This window comes from Vulpes vulpes, chromosome 8 (assembly GCF_048418805.1).
Source record: "Vulpes vulpes isolate BD-2025 chromosome 8, VulVul3, whole genome shotgun sequence".
NCBI classification, from domain to species: domain Eukaryota; kingdom Metazoa; phylum Chordata; class Mammalia; order Carnivora; family Canidae; genus Vulpes; species Vulpes vulpes.
The window spans coordinates 62827568-62848260 of NC_132787.1; the positions used below are offsets into that span (position 1 = coordinate 62827568).

At 45.1% G+C, this 20693-nt stretch overlaps 1 protein-coding gene across 2 annotated transcripts in view; it reads left to right on the top strand.

The window, feature by feature from the left end:
• TET3 (tet methylcytosine dioxygenase 3) overlaps positions 1–20693 on the top strand; it is a 104971-nt gene that overhangs the window by 45482 nt on the left and 38796 nt on the right. For both annotated transcript variants that reach the window (XM_072766942.1, XM_025994527.2), the window contains one exon: positions 7983–10122. In XM_072766942.1, the coding sequence (XP_072623043.1) occupies positions 7983–10122 (2140 nt within the window). The remainder of the gene's footprint in view (positions 1–7982; positions 10123–20693) is intronic.

Here is a 20693-nt window from a genome sequence, read left to right on the forward strand (position 1 = left end):
CTTCCTGTGTTATAGACAAAATGAGATGTTTGGTGGTGGAGTTCCTCACTTCTCTGGAGCCCCTTGGGGAGAGTGGGCTGTTGTTGAATACCCGCAGATGTCTGGGCGACCAGTGATGGGGGCATTGGGAGCAGAAGGGAGTTGGCTGTAGGGGAGAAGGTGGATGGGACATTGGGAGTCCTGAGCATGCAGGGTGCAGGGACCAATCCCAGCAGATGTAAGCCTCGGAGTTTCCTCAGGGTGAGAGTCATGACTGGGCTTGATGTGCTGTATGCACATATCAACTCTTCAGAAAGTGGGGTAAGGGACTTAGTCTCTTCTTGGATCTGAGAAGGGCTTTTACTCTGTCTTCCAATAACAAGCTCCTGTTGCTCCCCATTGAGGGGAGAGTACCCCCAGCTCGGACAAGGCTGAGCCTGGGTTGGGTCAGAGCCTTCCTGGTAACACTGTGAGGCAGGGAATGGACTGGGTATAGTTGGGTGTGTGGATCCCAGTGAGACCAGAGTGAGGTTTGGTACCTGGAAAGTGGCTATAGAAAGGAAGGTACCCACTTTTGGTGGGCTTTGCATGGAGGACGGATTAGGGACAGGCTTTTCTAAGGTCAGCTGTTAGGTTCTCGAGTCATTTATGGCAAAGGTATTCCTGATGGCACTGGCAGCCTTGCAGACCTGGCAGTGCATGCTTTATGATGGGGTTGTAGCAGAGTAGCAACCAGCAACTCTGCCCAGAACTTGCCCTCCTCCTCCTTCTCAAGGTGCAGAGGTGCAGGGGTTGGTACCAGCCAGGTCCTGGGAGGAAGAACTGGCACATCCTTTTGAACACCTGCTGAGTGCTCTTTGCTAGGTTCTGAAGGTGTGATGGAAGCTTTAGTGGAGGAGCCTAGTGTCATTGGTCATACTCACAGGGACATACTCACAGGGAAAGATCCCCCTGCAGAAGGAATGTTGACTGTATGTTGACTGTAGGAGCTGACTCAGACCCTGTGGTCAGCAGGTCTGGTGAAAGGAGGACTTTATCAGGAGGCAGTTGATTCTGTTTCTTGTCTCAGCCCCTACATGTAATCATCTGTTTCCACAACCATGGCCCATTCTCATTTTTCTGCTGTTGCCTTAGTTCAGGCCCTTATCACTGATTTGGATATTAGTCTCCTAACTGGTCTTTAGGCCACCAGCCGTGTAGTCTTCAGTCTGAGTTCTACAGGGGACCCTTGATGGCATCTCCAAAAAGGTAAATCTGCTCTGTTTGGTTCATGCAATGAGCCACACACCTGCCCTCCCCATACTTTATACTCAGATAGTGCTCAACAGCTTATCTTTCCCTGGGCCCACAGGCCTTCTCGAGATTGTGTGCTTTTGCATACACTCCTCCCTCCATCTGGAATTCCATCTCCCCTCCTCCCTCACAAATATCTGCCCATCTTTCAAGCCTCTCAAGCTCCAAGGTTACTTTGAAGTGAGGTGGTTGTTTGTTAAGTAAACTCTGTGCCCAACGTGGGACTCGAACTCAGGGGATGAAAAGTCTCATCCTCTACTAACTGAGCCAGCCAAGCACCCCAAAATGAGATCTTTCTTGACATACATGTCCACCTGCCCAGACAGAAATGACCCTCACCCTATGCTCCTGTGTAGACTGCTGTCACAGCACTGATATACTTTAGGGCATTTGTTTATAATCTCTTTTCACTTATTAATGTCTTGGTGTTCCTGAAATGGAGTCTGGTCATTATGCCACCCCAAAATTTAGTGGCATAAAGAAATCATTTTATTATGCTCATGGAGTCTTTGGATTCAGAAGTCAGGAAGGACATAGCATGGGAAGCTTGTTTCTCGTCCTTGATGTTTAGGGCCTCAGCTTGGGAGGCTCATAACCTGGAGGGAACTTGACCACTGGGCTCGAATCCTTGAAGGGTTTCTACATTCATACATTTGGTGATGGATGGCAACTGTTGGCTGAGACTTCCACAGGGAATGTCAGCTCAGACACCTGCATGTGGCCTTTGTATGTGGTCTGGGTGTGCTCACAACGTGGTGGCTGGGCCCCATGCGTGTGTGTCCCAAGAGAACCAGGCAGAAGCTCTATTGCCTTTAGCAGTCCAGCTTTGAAAGCCCCTTCCACCATTGTCACAGCCCAGCCAGATTCAAGAGGAGGGAACATAGACCCCACCTCTCCATGGGATAAGTACATGTGGGATGGAAAGATGTAATGGCCATTTTGGAAAATATAATCTGCCGCACACAATAAGCACTTTATGTGTACAGATGGTATTCTTTAATTCTGGAAGCTGAGCAAGGGTGGAATAGGAAGAGGAGTTACAGAATTGTGCTGGGATTCTTGAGGGAAGTTGAGGCATCATCAACAGAAATGGTGGGTGGGGTAGCGTGGGACTGAGGGTACACAGGGTTCTTTAAAGGAGCCACTGGCAGATTGGCAATTAGACAATGTGCACACACACACCAAGGCTCAAATCAGGTGGGCAGGAATGGAGAGGGAGGAGATGGGACAGAGAGATGTTCTCCTTTAGAATTGTTTGGGTCACCTGTTTGGGTATGCTGACCAGGCGCATTGAAAGAACACGGGTGATGCTGGGGTTGGGAATGTTGGCAAGTGTAAGAACATGATCAAGAATAGGAGCTTGGAAAGGTGGCTGTTGCAGACAAGCTGCCTCTCTATGGGCTTGTAACGCATCCCGGGACTCAGAGCTAACTGGAAGTCAGCTGAGAGGTCCAGACAAAAAAGCAGACATTGGGGAACATCCTTGGAGTAGCATTTTCTGGAGCCCAGAGGGGAGTGAGGATTGAGGGAGACAGCATGGAGGGTCTTAGAGCTGGGACATTTCTGAACTGAGATTTTGAAAGGGTCTTAACTAGCCTCAGTCCTCTAGCACTGCCCTGCCTCTCTGCCAGTAATCACCTGATAACTGCCTTGTTCCTTTTTCAAAGTCTCCACTGATAAGAATCTGCTGCCTCCTGCGTGTTAGGGAGACAAAGTTCAATGTATTAGCATCTCTAAGTATTAAGTCTTCCCTAAATTGAGCCTACAGTACACCTCTCTAAAGCTTTGTCTGTTTTGTTTTGTTTTTCTTTAATTTTATTTATATATTTGCCAGAGAGAAAAAGAGCACAAATAGGGGTGGTTGTGGAATGGCAGAAAGAGAGGAAGAAACAGAGTCTCCACTGAGCAAAGGAGGCCCATGCAGGAGCTCCATGCAGGGGCTCCATGCCAGGCTCCATGTGGGGCTCCAGGCAGGCTTGATCTCAGATCCCTGGGATCATGACATGAGCCAAAGGCAGATGCTTAACCAACTGAGCCACCCAGGCGTCCTGCTTTATCCATTTTCTGATTCCATCCCTTAGAGTCCCTCAAAACGACTCTAATTCTGTGCCAAATTGACAGATTCAGGTGTGTAAAGACTTTCATGAGTTTGTCTTCTTCAGAACCAAAAAGGACCTGTTCCTCTGGTTTTGAACTATCTTGCTTGCTCTGCTCTGTGTCCCCTCAAGGGTAGCCCCAAGGGAAGCCCAGGTTCAGGTAGGGACTATCTGGGCAGAATGGGGCTGTCACTGCCTATACTATGGGGCCTGTTCTGGTCAGGTCATGACTGTGTGTGTGTCCAGCTATGGCTTGAAACCCATTAGTGGACTATGAAATCAACTCACAGAGTTGTAACCTATAAAAAGCAGAAAGGGAGGGATTTGTGTATATAGTAAGGGGAAATAGTATTTCCCAACTATTTGCCAACTTGTCATATATATAAGTATATGATGGATCATGTTGTAAGTTGTATTTCTTACTGTGGATTGTAGTAAAGAAGTTGGAAAAAACCCTGGGTTATAGGACCCTTGAAGCTGCCAGATCATCCTATTGTGTGGATCATCAGCTAGTCTTTCACCTCTCCTGATCCCTAAGACATTTTATTTTTAAAGATTTTATTTATTTATTCATGAGAGACACAGAGAGAGAGAGGCAGAGACCCAGGCAGAGGGAGAAGCAGGCTCCATGCAGGGAGCCCGATGTGGGACTCGATCCTGGGTCTCCAGGATCCTGCCCTGGGCTGAAGGCGGCGCCAAACTGCTGAGCCACTCAGGGTGCCCCCCTAAGACATTTTTATGTGCACTACTGCCATCTTTGATTTGCACATATGTGGTTTGGGGACTAAGTATAAGACCCTATTTATCCTGTTAGATTTTCTTTCTCTCCAGTCTGTGACCTTTTGGCACTTTGTCTGGTCATTCAGCATGGCTTTATCCCTCTTATTTTCAACATCTGCCTATTTAATAAGTGTGCCTTCTCTATCATTATTGATAAATATTTGAACAGGACAGTTCTGAGGACAGAGCCCTGTGGCAGACCTTTAAAGACTTCCCCTCTCCCTTCCCCTACCAGAGTTTCTACACCACTTGTGTTTGAGCATGGTCATTCTGCCAGTGGTAAGCCAGCCTGTCTGGCCTGTAATTCTCTCCAGCTGGCCCTCAAAGGGGTCATGGTAGGCCCTAGAAAACTTAAACATCTGTAGTTGAAGTCACAAATGCACATGCCTACAAGGGCTTGGCAAGTAACACAAATAATGAAGTGATAATTAATCCGGGCAATCAGTAAATAACCTGTAACCCTTGGCCTTGGTTTCTTTCTTTTTTTTTTTTTAATAATTTATTTTTTATTGGTGTTCAATTTGCCAACATACAGAATAACACCCCGTGCTCATCCCGTCAAGTGGCCTTGGTTTCAAGAGTGCATCGTGGAATGGCGAGGCTGGGGGCAGGCTGGAGCAGTAGCCACTGCTCATCTGCCAGGTAGAAGTGTGGAGCTTCAGGACAATGTGGGTTTCATGTAAAATTTGATTTTTTTAATGTTAGCAAGACAAACACACAAGAACCTAACACTGTGCAGGCCAAACAAAAACAGATCTGTGGCTGATTTGGCCTACAGCCCTTGAGTTTGTGATCTATCAGGCAGGATATCTCCCTGTCTCCTTGGTCCAATGACCATAGGATACAAAAGAGTGAGGTTAGTTGGATATTGATGGCATTTGTTGAACCTGGCTCCTTGTGGTTACCTTAGTTACCCACACAGGAATCTTATTGGGACTGATCTCAGTGTACTAGAGTCAAGAGTGATGCTTGCTTTTTTCTTGTCTGATGGCATCCTCTACTCATGGTATGTTTCTTCCCAAATCAGTGGCAGGTGTTGAGGAAAGCATCAGTGGGATCCCCTGACTGAGAAACTGTAATTTAGCATTTCTTAAAATACCCCCCACCCATCCTGGCTTCACTTCCTTCATTTTAGTGTCCGCTCTTCCCTCTCTTCTCCTTTCTGTCTAAGGAGCATTTTCTTTCCCAGGGAATTCAGAGGCATAAGCGCCAGCCTAGCCCTTCCTTGCTCTTATTCACAAACCAAAAATAACTTTTTAAATCCTTTTAGTTGTCTTGACCATTTTGGGGAAGCCTCAGCTCCCGCAGCATTAGTCTTCCTGACACTGTTTTTGTAAATCCATGCTACTCTCTCATGTTTCTTCTGGGTTGTGCATGCTCCTTCTGTCTTTTACCCATAAGCATGTAAAATTTGGCCACTTTGGACTTCATAGCCTTTGCTGTCAGGTTAATTTAGGTTTCTGAGAAGGGACTAGTGGGTGATCAACCACGTCATACCTAGTTCCATGTTCACAGAGATGGTCAGGGAAAGGCGGCATGGTCCGTGATTGGTGGGGGATGGAAAGCCTCTCACTGGGTTGAGAGAGTATTGTAGCCGCTTTGGGCAGAAAGCACTGAAGTGGTTAAGACTTGAACCTTGTCTTGAAGGTTCTACCATCTGGTGGGGGAGGCAGCTGCTTGAATGATAGCAGGGGCGTGTGTGAAAAGTGCTATTAAGGTAGTGTGAGAGCCCTGGGGAAAGGAGCCACAGGTAAGTCTGCTAGCCAGGTCAGGGAGGAGGTGGCATTGAACTGGCGCTTGAAGGATCAGCCAGAGTGGTCCCACAGCAGCTCAGAAGGGCGTCCCAGGCAGCGAGAACTGCGTGGGCAAAGCTCAGAAAAGCATAGGGTCCTTTTTGGCCAGAATTGGGCAGCGGTGAGGATGAGGTGGGAACCGTGGGCTGTGGTCTCTGCTCTTCTCCCCTGGGTCTGATCCCACATCCCACCTTCCCACCACTGCTTTAGAGCCCATGCATAATGGTCTCCCACAGTCTAGGGACTGGTATCATTCTAACCATCTGTTTAATACACTTTATGTTCCAACTTACAGAAAAGTTTCAAGAAGAGTACCTGAGACTCTCACATACTAAAATTGTTTGCAAAAAGAAAAAAATTTGCATCTTGCTTTAATTTGCTTTATCATTTTCTCTGTGTATATTTTTTATGTGCATATAATATTTTCCTGAACCACCTCAGATTGTTAGAGATACTGTGTTCCTTTACCCTGAATACTTCAGTGTGTGTGTGCATCTTAAGGACAAAGACATTCTTTTACATAATCAGAGCAAAATGATCCAAGCTGAGAAGACTGAGATTGACAGTGTGATCTTATCCGCGGCCATATTCAAATTGCATCAAAGTCCCAGTGGTGTACCTTCCAGCTGTTTTCTCCAGCCTGTGATCTAACTCATGAGCATGCATTTCTGTCTTGTCTCTTCTGTAAGCCGAAGATGTTTGCAAAGATGTTTGTCTTTAAAAAAAAAAAAAAAAAAAAAAAAAGATGTTTGTCTTTCTTGTCTTTGAAAGTTTGAAGAAAACAATCCAGGTACTTTCTAGAATGCTCTCCAGTTTGAGTTTATCTGATGTTTCCTCATAATTAGATTCAGGTTGTACATTCTGGCTGGAATTCTGTGTGAATGATGTTATATCCCTGTCAGCATATCATGTCAAGAATCTCATGATTTTGGTTTGTCGCAGTATTGGTGACGATGATAACTCTGATCATTTGGCTAAAGTGGTATCTGCCAGGTTTCTCTTTAATGTTGTAACTCAGTGAGTTTTGAGAAGACGTTTTGAGATCATGTATATATCTTATGCCCCATTAAGCTTTTAATTGCTAGTTGTAGGATCCGCTGATGATTTGCCAAATCTATTGTCCCTTTTATATTTTTTTGTTGGCATCCTGCTGTAAAGAAGAGCTTTCCTTCCTAGAGGGATGAATTCTGAAAATTGAATTTCTCATCTTTGTATTAGCTTTCAACTTGGTGGGCTTGGCCCCCAGGCTCCTTTCTTTTTATGCTCTCCCATATCCTGTCTGTGTGCTTTGCTGGACATCGGGTGTATAGTGGTGGTTCTTAGGCTTGGGAATAGACCTGGATCTTCGTCCAACTAGCAGCTTACTTGTCACTGGCATGACTGGCACGGCAGGGGGCTAAATGCACGTGGTGTCTGTTCATCAGTGTTTCTCTCAGGGCTGGCTGGGGCTGGGAGTGGGAATGTCATCTTGTCACTAGCTCTCAGGGCTTATGTGAGTAACAGGCAGAGAAAAAAAAAAAAAAACCCTGTGGGTTCCTTTCCACTGAAAAACTCTAGCTGACCTCTTGTCCAGGTTGCATTTTCCTCAAAGCTGCTCACCCCCTCCCTGTAAGCACAGACACTACACACTTACAGCATATAGCTTCTTGGTGTGCTTGGTTAGCTTTTTCCTGACCAAATCTGAAATCAGCGTGGTCTTGGTGTTGCTTTGGTTATTTTGAGTTAAAGATCTTTTGGTGAGTCCTTAATAAATGCATGGTTTCTGGGGAGCCTCTTCAGTCTTAGCTCAAAAAGGATCTGAGTAGCTTTCAGAATTCTAGATTAGGACCTCTTTAAGATCTGCCTTACATTTCTATTGGTGCAGCTAACTGGGAAAGGAGACATTAAGATGAATTCAGGTTCAAGCGGTGTCAGGGACACAATTGGCAAGAAAAGCAATTTTTTCTTGTGGGTTTAGGTATGCATCTGAGTGGTGTGAAGCAGGGCGATGCTTTTCTAATATTATGGCTCATCTTTTTCCTTTTTTTCTCTCTTTCTTCAGACAGGCTCAGAGCTCAGCCCAGTTGATGGACCTGTTCCAGGTCAGATGGACTCAGGGCCAGTGTACCATGGGGACTCAAGGCAGCTAAGCGCCTCAGGGGCGCCGGTCAATGGTGCTAGAGAACCCGCTGGACCCAGTCTGCTGGGGGCTGGAGGTCCTTGGCGGGTAGACCAGAAGCCCGACTGGGACGCTGCCCCGGGCCCGGCTCACACTGCTCGCCTAGAAGATGCCCACGATCTGGTGGCCTTTTCGGCTGTGGCCGAAGCTGTGTCCTCTTACGGGGCCCTTAGCACCCGGCTCTATGAAACCTTCAACCGTGAGATGAGTCGCGAGGCTGGAAACAACAGCAGGGGAGCCCGGTCAGGGCCCGAGGGCTGCTCTGCTGGCAGCGAAGACCTGGACACGCTGCAGACGGCCCTAGCCCTCGCTCGGCATGGCATGAAGCCCCCCAACTGCAACTGCGATGGCCCAGAGTGCCCTGACTACCTCGAGTGGCTGGAGGGGAAGATCAAGTCTGTGGTCGTGGACGGTGGGGAGGAGCGGCCCAGGCTCCCAGGGACTCTGCCTTCTGCTGAAGCTGGCCTCCCAGTGCCAAGCACCAGGCCACTCCTCAGCTCTGAGGTCCCCCAGATACCTCCCCCAGAGGGCCTGCCCCTGTCCCAGAGTGCCCTGAGCATTGCCAAGGAAAAGAACATCAGCCTGCAGACAGCCATCGCCATCGAGGCCCTCACACAGCTCTCGTCTGCCCTCCCTCAGCCTTCCCACTCCACCTCCCAGGCTTCTTGCCCCCTCCCTGAAGCCTTGTCTCCTCCTGCCACTTTCCGATCTCCCCAGGCCTACCTCCGGGCTCCCTCATGGCCTGTGGTCCCCACTGAAGAGCACGCATCCTTTGTTCCTGACAGCCCTGCCTTCCCTCCAGCAACTCCTAGAACAGAGTTTCCTGAAGCCTGGGGCACCGACACCCCACCAGCAACTCCCCGGAGCTCTTGGCCCATGCCCCGCCCAAGCCCTGACCCCATGGCTGAACTGGAGCAGTTGTTGGGCAGCGCCAGTGATTACATCCAGTCAGTATTCAAGCGGCCTGAGGCCCTGCCCACCAAGCCCAAGGTCAAGGTGGAGGCGCCCTCTTCCTCCCCAGCCCCAGCGCCATCCCCGTCCCCCATGCTCCAGAGGGACGCTCCTGCACCATCCACAGAGCCCGACACTCACCAGAAGGCCCAGACCGCCCTGCAGCAGCACCTTCACCATAAGCGCAGTCTCTTCCTGGACCAGGCCCACGAGGCCTCCTTCCCTCCTCCGACGGAGCCTCTTGCTCCAAGCTGGTGGGCCCCACCAAGCTCGCCTGCCCCACGACCTCCAGACAGACCACCCAAGGAGAAGAAGAAGAAGCCCCTAGCACCAGCTGGAGGTCCCACGGGAACCGAGAAGGCCACCCCTGGGATCAAGCCCAGTGTCCGGAAGCCCATTCAGATCAAGAAGTCCAGGCCACGGGAAGCGCAGCCTCTCTTTCTGCCTGTGCGGCAAATTGTCCTGGAAGGGCTAAGGTCCCCAGCCTCTGAGGATGCACAGGCACATCCACCTGCACCTGTTCCTGCTTCCCAGGGCTCTGCTGTCCCCCCGCCCCCAGAACCTTCTCTTGCGCTATTTGCACCTAGTCCCTCTGGGGACAGCCTGCTGCCCCCTACTCAGGAAATGAGATCCCCTAGCCCCATGACGACCCTGCAGCCGGGCTCCACCGGCCCTCTTCCCCCTGCCGATGACAAGCTGGAAGAGCTCATCCGGCAGTTTGAAGCTGAATTTGGGGATAGCTTTGGGCTTCCTGGCCCCCCATCTGTGCCCATTCAGGACCCCGAAAACCAGCCAACATGTCTCCCAGCCCCTGAGAGCCCTTTTTCTACCCGTTCCCCCAAGCAAATCAAGATTGAGTCTTCGGGGGCTGTGACTGTGCTCTCAACCACCTGCTTCCATTCAGAGGAGGGAGGCCAGGAGGCCACACCCACCAAGGCTGAGAACCCCCTCACACCCACCCTCAGTGGCTTCCTGGAGTCACCTCTTAAGTACCTGGACACACCTACCAAGAGTCTGCTGGATACACCTGCAAAGAGAGCCCAGGCCGAGTTCCCCACCTGTGACTGTGTTGGTAAGTCCACCTGTGTGTCGGGCTAGGAAAAGCCTGGTGGGCTTGGGTTTCTAGGCTCACTGTCTTGTCTGGCAAACATTTATCATGTGCCAACCACCCTGCTGGAGCCTGGGGACACAGAGAAGAGTTCACAAGCTATTGGAAAAGACACTGAAGGAAACCGATAGTGATGTTATGTGGTGTGTAGCATATTGCTGGAGGTGGGCGCAGGTGCTTTGTCAAACAGATTGAGGCGAAGGCATCATAGAGCCCTTCCTGTGGAGATGGTGATTGTGTTGAGGTCTGAGCTTGGTGGCTTTGAGAGGGTGGGGCTTATTTGGATTGTTCTTGGTCTAAGGGGGAGCAAAAAGAGAGGAGTACGTGTGGGGATGAACAAACGGTGGCCTGAGAGGCAAGCAGGGACCAGATCTTACAGAGCCCAACAAGCTGAGGTCAGGAGTTTGACCTGATTTCATAAGTAGGTATAAGTGAACTTCTGAGGGTTTTAAAGCAAGTAATCTGTCACCTTGTGCTTCTCAAAGACTTTGCTGGCTTGTGATGGGGAGAAAAGCTGGTGGGGAAACCTGTAAGAAAGGTGTCATGAGCCAGACAAGAAGAAACAAGGGCCTGACTTGAGAGAGAGTGGGTGGGCAGAGGGCCTCTCAGGGAGGGCATGTGGGGTGAGGACAGTCCAGGTCTCTGCCTCGGTGGTGCTGGTCCCTGAGAACATATTTGAAGGAGGGGTGATGAGTTCTGTTTGGACAGGCTGAGAGCCTAGAGCTCTGAGTTGTGGGTTTGGATGTAGTCAGCATCCAGGTGGTGGCTGAGGCTGTGGTATGGGTAAGAGGACTGACGAATTGGTCCGTTTCTGAGCCTTGCCTTCTAGTAAAAAATCAGGACCAGGGCTGCAAGGACTGCTTCTGGGGGCTTCTGTCTTGGGAGGTTACTGATGCCTTGGGAAGTCCCATGTCGACTCTAGGGCTGTGGCTCTCTGCTATTTCTGGACTGTTTCATAAAAGAACACAAAAAAGTGTTTAAGTTGTTGCTCGAAAAGCACATTGATGCTAGTGAGGAGCATGTTGAAATTCTTGAGATTTTATGATACACAAAACAGGTCTTACAAAAAGGCTATACTCTCTATTTGTTAAAATAAATTACTATCAGGTCAATTGGGTAATTCATTGGGATGCTGTGTCCTTGTCAGTAAGGTGGAGCTGGGATGTCTTGCCCACTCTGACTACCCCAGACTCCTGTACTCCAGACAAGGAATCACTTGGGGAACAAGGAAAAGTTGGCTCCAGTATTTCTATCTGGGGGTAAACAGAGGTGCAGGGTCCTGCCAAACACTCAGGGGTTGTAGCCCCTATTCATTATTGGATCTTAATAATGAGATGACTTCGAGGGCCTCTTTCTCAGCATTTTGGAGGGGCTTGTTCTGATCATGGGATTTGGGCTCTTCCCTTTGCCCTTTTCTCTCCTTGCATCGGTATGTATCTGCCCGTCTGCCTTGTACTTAATATATTATTAGGTGGTTCTCCTCCTGCAGTGGAAGACAGAACTTTACATGGTGCCTACACCATAGTTGGTCCTTACTAAATATTTTAATTATTAAATTCAGTTATTTGGATATGGTGCTTGATCATACTAGTTTTTTTTTTTTTAATTTGAATTCTAATTCCATCACTTCCTTGTGAATAAAGTAAAAATGATAGTAGTATCCTCTCACCAGGACTGGTGAAAGATTAAATTAGTTCATATGCATAAAGCACTTCAAACTGTGTCTGACACCTAGTAAGCACTATAAGAGAATTAGTGGTCATGAAGCCTATTGAGTGCAGTAAGGCAAGAGAAAGAAGTAAAAACATACATATTTTAAAGGAAGAGAAGTGTTGGCTATCACTTTATTCATCAATCATTTATTACTAGCTCTGTACTACAAACTGTAACAGATAAAAATTAGGAAACATGGTTCATCTCTGAAAGACTGTGTGATGTGCTTGAAGCGACAACCCAAACCATAAGATACTCAGTCACCCCTTCAGCAGGCATCAGGCATTTGCCTGTACAGTCATATGGATGTGGCTGGATGGTTAAGAGTGTTCTGAACCCCCAGGCTTGGTTGTCATTATGGAAGGTAATGTTTTCTTGTGGAAACTCTTGTTCCACACTGGGTTTTGAAGCCTGCAGTGAGCACAGATGGGGAAAGGCAGAAAGGCAACCACTGATGCAGCCCCAAGAATGCATGAGCACCGTCCCCTGGGCAGCAGGAGCCAGCTAGATGTAAGGCCGGTAGCACAGGGCTGGGTCTGAACCCTCAGCGTCTGCATGCCACCAGAGAGGGCAAGTCTCAGCTTGAAGCCAGCGAGTGGAGGAGCAGATGGAAGAATGTCAGCACCCCACACACCCAGCAATAGCAATGCTGGCAGCTGCTGCCCCTCAGCTGGGGAAGGGCAGGGCAGTGGGCAAGACCCACTACCACCAATCCTTTATTGTTCCAGTTTGTGTCTTATCTGTATCCAATCCTAAACAGGGAATTTGAACCAAACCTACCTCGTGTTGTTAAATGTTAACTTATGGGAATCAGTAGACACAAACAGTACATAAATAATCATCGTGTTGTTAAATGTTATGCTTAGTGGGAACCAGTAGACACAAACAGTACATAAATAATCATCTCACCTATGTGGAAGGAAGGGACTGGGAGGAAATATGTCAATAGTGGCTGTCTCTGTGGTCAGACAGTGGGTGACTTTTCTCATATATGTTTTCTGAACTTTCTATAATGAAATATGTATTTTATAATCAAGAAATGTTTTGAAAGTGTATCCTGGAACAGCTTGGAAGACAGTTTGGTGAAGGCTGGTAACCTTGTGGCAGAAGACTGGAGAGGGAGCTACTGAGAATAAGAAAAATCGTAGGAGTAGTAATAATAACATTGATGAAATACTTGCTCTGTTCCAGGCACTGTGCCAAGTACTCTACAGTTACCACCTCATTTAATCCTCATAACATCTATATGAGGGGGTACTGTCAGTAGTACCATCTTAATGATGAAGGAAGCAAACTTAGATTCAGTCACACATACCCAGGTCCCATATTCAGCATATGACAGAGGTGAGATTTGAACTAGGCAGTTGGACTCTTACCCACCCTACCATAATACTGTGATGGAAATTGTTTAGTTGAGAAATGAATCCTAAGTAAAATAGTGGTATTAAGAGTGAAGAGGGCCAAGGAAGAGGGGATTCACTTGGAAACAGCTTCTTGAGGTGCTGGGGTTCATGTTAGGGAAAGCCATCCTGTTTTCCAGAGGTAGTTGGAGATCCCATTTCTGGACAGTTGCTTCCATCAGCCAGTATGGCAGAACTTGTCTCTGTGAACTCAGGCTCAGGACAAGGGTTAGGAGTAAAGGCTGCTCACTCTGGGATTAATGTCAGATGGGAACCGTCTCATATTCCAGAAACTCATCCCTTCCAACAGTGGTAGGTAGAGAGGTGCAGATTGCAGGTCAGTTTAAGGAAGAATTTTCCATAGAAGGACAGTGAAATTTGGAGACACCATTATGTGCTTAAAATAAACAACTTTATAAAAGCATGAAAAGGTTTTATAGCATAGCAAAAGAAACAGTATTCAGTGTGATGATTTTTTGCCAAATTGGCACTTTTGACCAATATGGGCTTCACCGGGTAATCAAAATCCCATATGCCAAGAGCACGGTTTTTCCTTGTATAAAGACTGTGAGTTTCTGAAGGTATGGGTGGCATTCATATGGAATTATTCTCCAAATCTTGAAATACTAGAATTAAAGGCACCCTTTGAAACTTCAAAGAAATAAACTCAGAAGATGTGAAAGGAAGTGCTTTTCTCCAAAAGGCAATGGTATATATAGGTCTCAGAAAGTCTGGGTGAGCGAGGGGTGCTGTCCAGCAAATGTGGCTAGTAGTAGTGTCTATTGGGTAACTTCAGTCCAGACCACAGTTCTGAATGGGAGACAGAGAGACTTACCTCTGTTTACAATAATAGAAAGTCTACTTCCTGTAGTTTCTATGAGGAGGTATCCCCTCCCCCCACCCCTGCCTCTCATTTAGTTTGAGATGAAGAGGAACTTCATGTGTTTGAAATATTTTTTTTTAGACAATGGAATATTTGGATCCTGCATAAAGGTGGGGAGATCTGACTCTGGGTCAGAACAGAAAGGTATCAGAAAGAAGCTCCTGGAGGAGGTGATGTTTGATGTGAGAAGTTTAATGGATTAATAGGAAAAAGGTAGAGTGTTCCAGGCAAAGGAACATGAAGATTACGGGGGTGAAAAATACATGAAAAACCACATGAAGATGTAGAGTTGAGAAAACCTGGGGAAATGCAAGTAGTTCTGGTGTGACTGGTACACTGGATAAAAGATTGGGAGTGGCCAGACAGAGGAGCTTCAGGGGAAATGGAGACGATACTGAAGGCAGAGAAACCAGTTTGCAAGCTCAGGCGTGGTTCAGGCAAGAAATAATGGGTTCCTGAACTCAGGGAATGACGTTGAGTGGGAAGGAGGAGAGGAGTGGATGGATAAGAGAAAGGTTAGGAAAAAGAGCTAACTGCTGGCTGTAGGAGTAAGGAAGAAGAAGCAGTCCCAGGTGACTCTTGAGATTCCAGACTGGGTGACAGGGTGGACAGTGGTGCCATTCACCTAGATTCAGAATCCTGGGAAGGAAGCAAGTTTGGACATTGAGATATCTGTGGGACCTGGAGGTGTGCATCCAGGTGGGCCCTGCAAGTTGGAGGTCCTAGAGCAAACTGATGGTAGTTGACATTTCAGCTGTGAGCGTTCCATCAGGCTGAATGTGTAGGTCAAGAAGAGGCCCAAGAAGTGAGGATACTAGCTCAAACAGGAGACTGTGAAGGAGATATGAAAGAGATGTGGAAAGAAATTGAGGTGGGGGGAAGGTTAAAGAACCATTGGAGAGGTTGGGAGGGGTGAGAGCCTGGGTCTGAAGAAGGGTCAGAATTTAATGCTGGATTATTCTTTGTCTTCCAAGATTTGTTATATGTGCACTAGTTTCATCGATTAAATCCCAGGTTCCTAAGGAAACAGGGACTGAATGTTATATTCCTAAAACATGGAAACTGGTACCGAGCACTTGGGTAAATGCTCTTCATATTTTTCGGTTAACTGGGCAACCTTATTCTGCCTCCATATTTAAACTCTACAAAGACATCAGATGAGTTTAGGCATGATCTCCTTCCCTTTAATCTTTGTCATCAGTGAGTGTATCTGTGTAATAAAGGCATTTGTGTCTCTACTACCTGGAGGCCTGGTGCACTGCCTACTGACTCACAGGCAGCTCACCCATGATTTTAGTTAAAAAAAAAAAAAAAAAAAAAAAAACTCATCTTGCAAACATAATCTAGGGTAGGGCCCAACCATCTTCCTACCCACTGTGTGGATTTATGACTGCCGGGAGGCAAGGAGCGAGCAGTTAGTTATTGGCTGTCATGGAAATAGAGTCTAATTATTATATAAGCTTAAGCTGTTTAGCTTGAAGTCCCCTGAAACGACATCAGGAAACAGGTATTTCTCTAGGATTGTTTGGAAAAAGAAGACTGGTACATAAAACCTTTGTGTGATCTTGACACCTATGCATTAATTATACCAGTTATCAGTCGTCTGTATCAATGCATAGAGAGGAGAAATGCCTCGGCTTGTGCTCCCATGTCTATCCCTGGCCATCATATTTACCACTGGGAAAGTGGGGGTGCTTCAGTCTCTGTAGAGAGGGGTGGGAGGAAGATGTGAGGTTCACTTAGAAATTAAGGATCCTTCTTGCTGTTAGGCAGTCATGAGTAGTTTCTTGTGTTTAGTATCTCTTGCTGATAGCAGAAAGGATACATTTCATTCTCTCTTTAGCCTAGTGCAGAAGTAGAACAGAGCATATTTTTCTATCTTAATGAGCATAAAATTAAGTGCATGGGGTGAAGAAAAGCACTTAGAGGTACATAACCAGCATTTTCTCAAAAATCGGATTTTTCTCTCCTGAGCTCTGCCCCAGAGCTTCTGTCTTTTAGGGAGGGAAAATCACTTTTGTCTACTCCAGCTGCTCAAAGCAAGACATAAAATAGATTTTTCTTCAGGGAGAGTTGAGCTGTTCCCTTGCTCTGTCACTTCACTTCCGAAGAGTAGGAAGACACACTGCACTGGGCACTAGGAGGAGGATCAGTGACTTACTGGCAAGATAGCAAAAGAATCCTTTCCTAAAAGGAACAACAACAGAAACAAGAGAAAATTCATCAGCTGAAGTTTGGAAATAGCCCCAGTCTTAAACCGTGAATTCCAGGGCTGTCTACTAGCTTAAGATCAGTTGAATTAAAATAAAGAATGATATGGGGTATATAGCTCCCAGTGTTAGGTGAAACAATAGTGGACTCTCAGAGGGACATGAAGCTGGGAGAGAAGGGCTAGAGACTACTCCTCTGGAGGGCATTCTATGTGGACAGTGTGGAATGTCAATGGGCATTCCCTCCTAACTCTAGCTTCTCATGGGGATCAGGTACAGGGTGAGGATGGCCAGAGAGGAGAGACTGGAAACCATATCCTAGGAGCCAGCTTTGTAGCCGAGGGCCAGCAGCACCAAACAAAGGCTATTGTGCACAGAGAAATATTTGCTGAACCACCAAACAAAAATCCTTCAATCTGTGGGACTTTATTTTAACTTGATGTCTTATCAGAGTGACCAGCTCACTCCCATGTGAAGAAATAAACCAAAATCCTAGCATCAGGACAGAGTACAACCCAATCCTCAACACAAACATACATACATGTTTAGAGGTGTTGGCCCCAGCAAACTCTGCCTAAGGATGAAATTTCCTAGTTCTAACAGTCCACAGCCAGCCCTAATTCCTCCCCTGTGCCTTCAGGCTGCTGAACTTTTGAACTAATAGTTGAAACCTCTACACCATCTAGTTCTTTAGCTTAATTCCAAGGGAAGAATTTGATCAGTGTCCAGGTAAATAGGAATAAGGACATTCCACCCACTGTTTGGGGCAAATATGTAGACCAGTAGCTTTCAACCAGGAGCTCTTTTGCCCTTCTTTTCCCCAGGGGACATTTGGCAATGTGTGAAGACAGCTTTGGTTGTCACAACCGGTGTGGTACTACTGGCATCTAGTGGGTAGAGGCCTGGGATGCTGCTAAGTCTTCTATATTCTTACACAGGGCTTTACAACATAGGGTTATCTGGTCCAAAATATAGTACCAAAGGAGAGAAACCCTGGAGATAAACTTTTCCATGGAAAGATTAATTAATAAGCAAACAAACAAGCCAACATGCAACCCATTCAGATTCTGTGGGAAAAGTGAGGTATTAATATAGTATTTAGAATGAAAACTTTACATTAGAAAAAACAAATTGGAAGAACTGATATATACCATCAAGGAAGTTGAAAAAAAAAATTCCCTTTGAAACAGGAGGTGAAAGATGAAGGGTAGAATAAAATTACAGAGAAGTCACAGAGGTACAGATTAAATTCCAGAAGGATGCTGTTGTACAAGGCACACACAGCTGCACCAGAAGCTGGAAAAAGCGGAATCAGAGTTACATGAAAAGCAAATCAGTGAGGAAGAGGGACTTGGAGGTCACTGCAAAACAGGAAAAGAAAACAGAAATGGTCCTAGCCAGGGTGGGGAGATAAGGGGACTAGAAGAGGAAGGAAGGAATCCTGTATGCAGATTCACTGTCAGGAATGCTGGCAATGTTCACTGGTGAAGAGCATGAAACAAACTGAGCAAAGGCAAGAGTCAAAGAATAGAAAACTTTGGAAGTGAAAGAAATGAATGAATAAAAATGGCCAAATAATGAGCCTGGCGAACTTACTGAATTTCAAGGATAAAGAATCACTGACAAATGAATTAACTGAAAAATTAAGTCATATATACTCCTGTTTTAAGCTTAAAAAATACTTTTAAAAAACGTTCTTTTAATTGAAACACTTATAGGAAGGTATACAAACCTTAAGTATACAACTCAGCCAGTTTTACAAAAGGCACACACTTTTGTAACCACAGTTAGATCAAGAAACAACTTTTCCAGCACCTCAGAAGCTCCACACCCAGTCACCTACACCTGACTCCCTAAAGCATACTGTAGCTTGCAAACCAAATCTGGCTCTTATCTGTGAGCTAAACACAATTTTTATGTTTTTAAATGGTCCCCCAAAAAATCAAAAGAGGAATAATGTTTTGTAACTCATGGAAATTAGATGAAGTCCAAATTTCAGTATCCATAAGTTTTAATGGAACATAGATGTTCTCGTTTGTTCATGTATTATCTGTGGCTGCTTTTTTTTTTTTTTAACTACATCAGCAAGGGTGAGTACTTGCCACAGAGACTACATGCCCTGCAAAGCCTAAAATGCCATCTGGCTCATAACATAGAAAGTTTGCCAACCCCTGTCCTAATGTAGCTACTTTTATGACTTCTAACCACATAATGAGTTTGCCTGTTCTTGAATTTCATATGTATCATATCATAAATACATATGTATTCCTTTATATTCTGACCTGTTCAGTGTTGTGTTTGTGAGATTCATATGTGTGTGTAGCAGTACCTATAGTCCTTCCTTCTTATTGCTACATAGTATTGTGTTTTATGATTATACCACAGTTTATCCATTTGGTCATTGATGATCACTTGGATTATTTCCAATTTGGGAGTTATGAATCATGCTGATATAAAATATTCTTCTCTATGTCTCTTGGAACATGTATGTATACATTTACATATTTCCTTTGGACATATACCCAAGACTGAAATTGTGGTTCAGCTTAGTTGCTACTATTGCAGTTGTGACAGTTTAAACTCCTACCAGCAGTGTCCCATATCCTCACCAGCAAATAGTATCATGGTCTTTCTACCATTGTGGAAGGTGTGACAGGGTTATCTCATCATGGCTTTAATTTGCATTTCCCTCAGGATTAATGAGGTTGAGCACCTTTCATACCTGTTCATATTCTTCTGTACAGTACCCACTCAAGCAATTTGTCTATTTCTCTATTGTGTGTCTGTCTTTTTCTTATTGATTGGCAAGGGTTCTTTATTTTTGGTGGATATGTGTATTGCAGTTCTCGGAATATTAAAAGTTGACCCAGGAATTCTATACCTAGTTAAGTTGCCATGACACATAAAAGCTTCATTAAAACATTTCCAAATACACAAGAACTCAAATTTTCTAGAGATGAATCAGATAAGTAATGGATTGGAGAACTTATGTATATGATGGGGCTGATAGTGAACACTAAATATATTCAAATGTGAAATCTGCATTTAAATAACTGATCATTGTTTTTCTAAAATGGGGTGATTTATTTACTTATATATATTTTTTATTTACTTATATTTGAAATTGTTTTATATTAAATACCTCTTTGATAACAGAAAAAAAATATGTTCAGAGGATACCCACAAAAAGCAGGAGACAAAGTGAAGGAGGGGGGAGAAATTGTAGGGGTGCTAACTTCTTTCTCTGCAAAAGTACAATTAGCATTACTAAAGACATACTATAGATTTTTCCAGATTACAAGGGGTAGGGAATGGGTAGTAAAAATATAAAACCTGTAAAAAAAAAAGACAGGAAAGAAAAAAAACAAGGACACAAGCATGGAAAATATAAAATGACAAGAAACAATGCATATATTATGACAGATATAAAAAGGGGAAACTCGTGTATTGAATTTAAGATGAATAGCATTAAGCAGCACCAAAAAAGGTTAATAAACTTTATTTTACTACAAAAAAACAGAAGCATATATTGCTCACTGATTCAGAGTATATACTGCATTCTATAGAACATTACCCCAACCTTGCCAAGTATTGTCATCTGTCTGGCACCATAACCTAGTAAAAGCCTATTGCTACAGAGAAGATACATGTATACACTCACATATGTATGTGTGTGTGTGTGTATATATATATGTATATACACATATAGAAATAACGTGTATATGTATATATAATGAGATGTATTTTCTCAGGTATATGTAAATATATATAATGAGATATATATGGCCTTATGAATATATACACATATACATGAGAATAATAAACTTTGTAAATGTATACTAGTTTTATAACTAAGTGTATTTGATTATAAGTTTAATTTTTTTCCATAGAATATCTTCTCCCTGATAAAATCAAGGAAACGGATCTATCTCCATATTTAAATCTATCTATCTAACATGTTTTTATATATGTAAAATCAGGAAAAGGGATGTAGTTAGAAGAAGCAATGCTTTTAAAGGGCTCCTTGAGCTGCCTTGGAAACTGCTACAAGGGAAGGAATGACTGCTTTTGTTTGAAACTTGGAGCTATGTCTGCCTTTTGGTTTTAGTCGCCTTCCCCAAGAAACCTATCTACTGTCAAGGCTGGCTTGGTCTTGGATCTGTATGTTTTTTCCTAGCTGCTGGAATGGAGTAGCCAGGATTTGGTTTGCCTCTTCTTGAAAATCTCCTTTCTCTACCTTTAGCTGGGTAAGTTTTGAGCTTTTCTGATTTGGGGCAGAAAGTAGTGACGAAAAGCTACATTATGTTCTAGTTCCAGTGCAAGATCCTG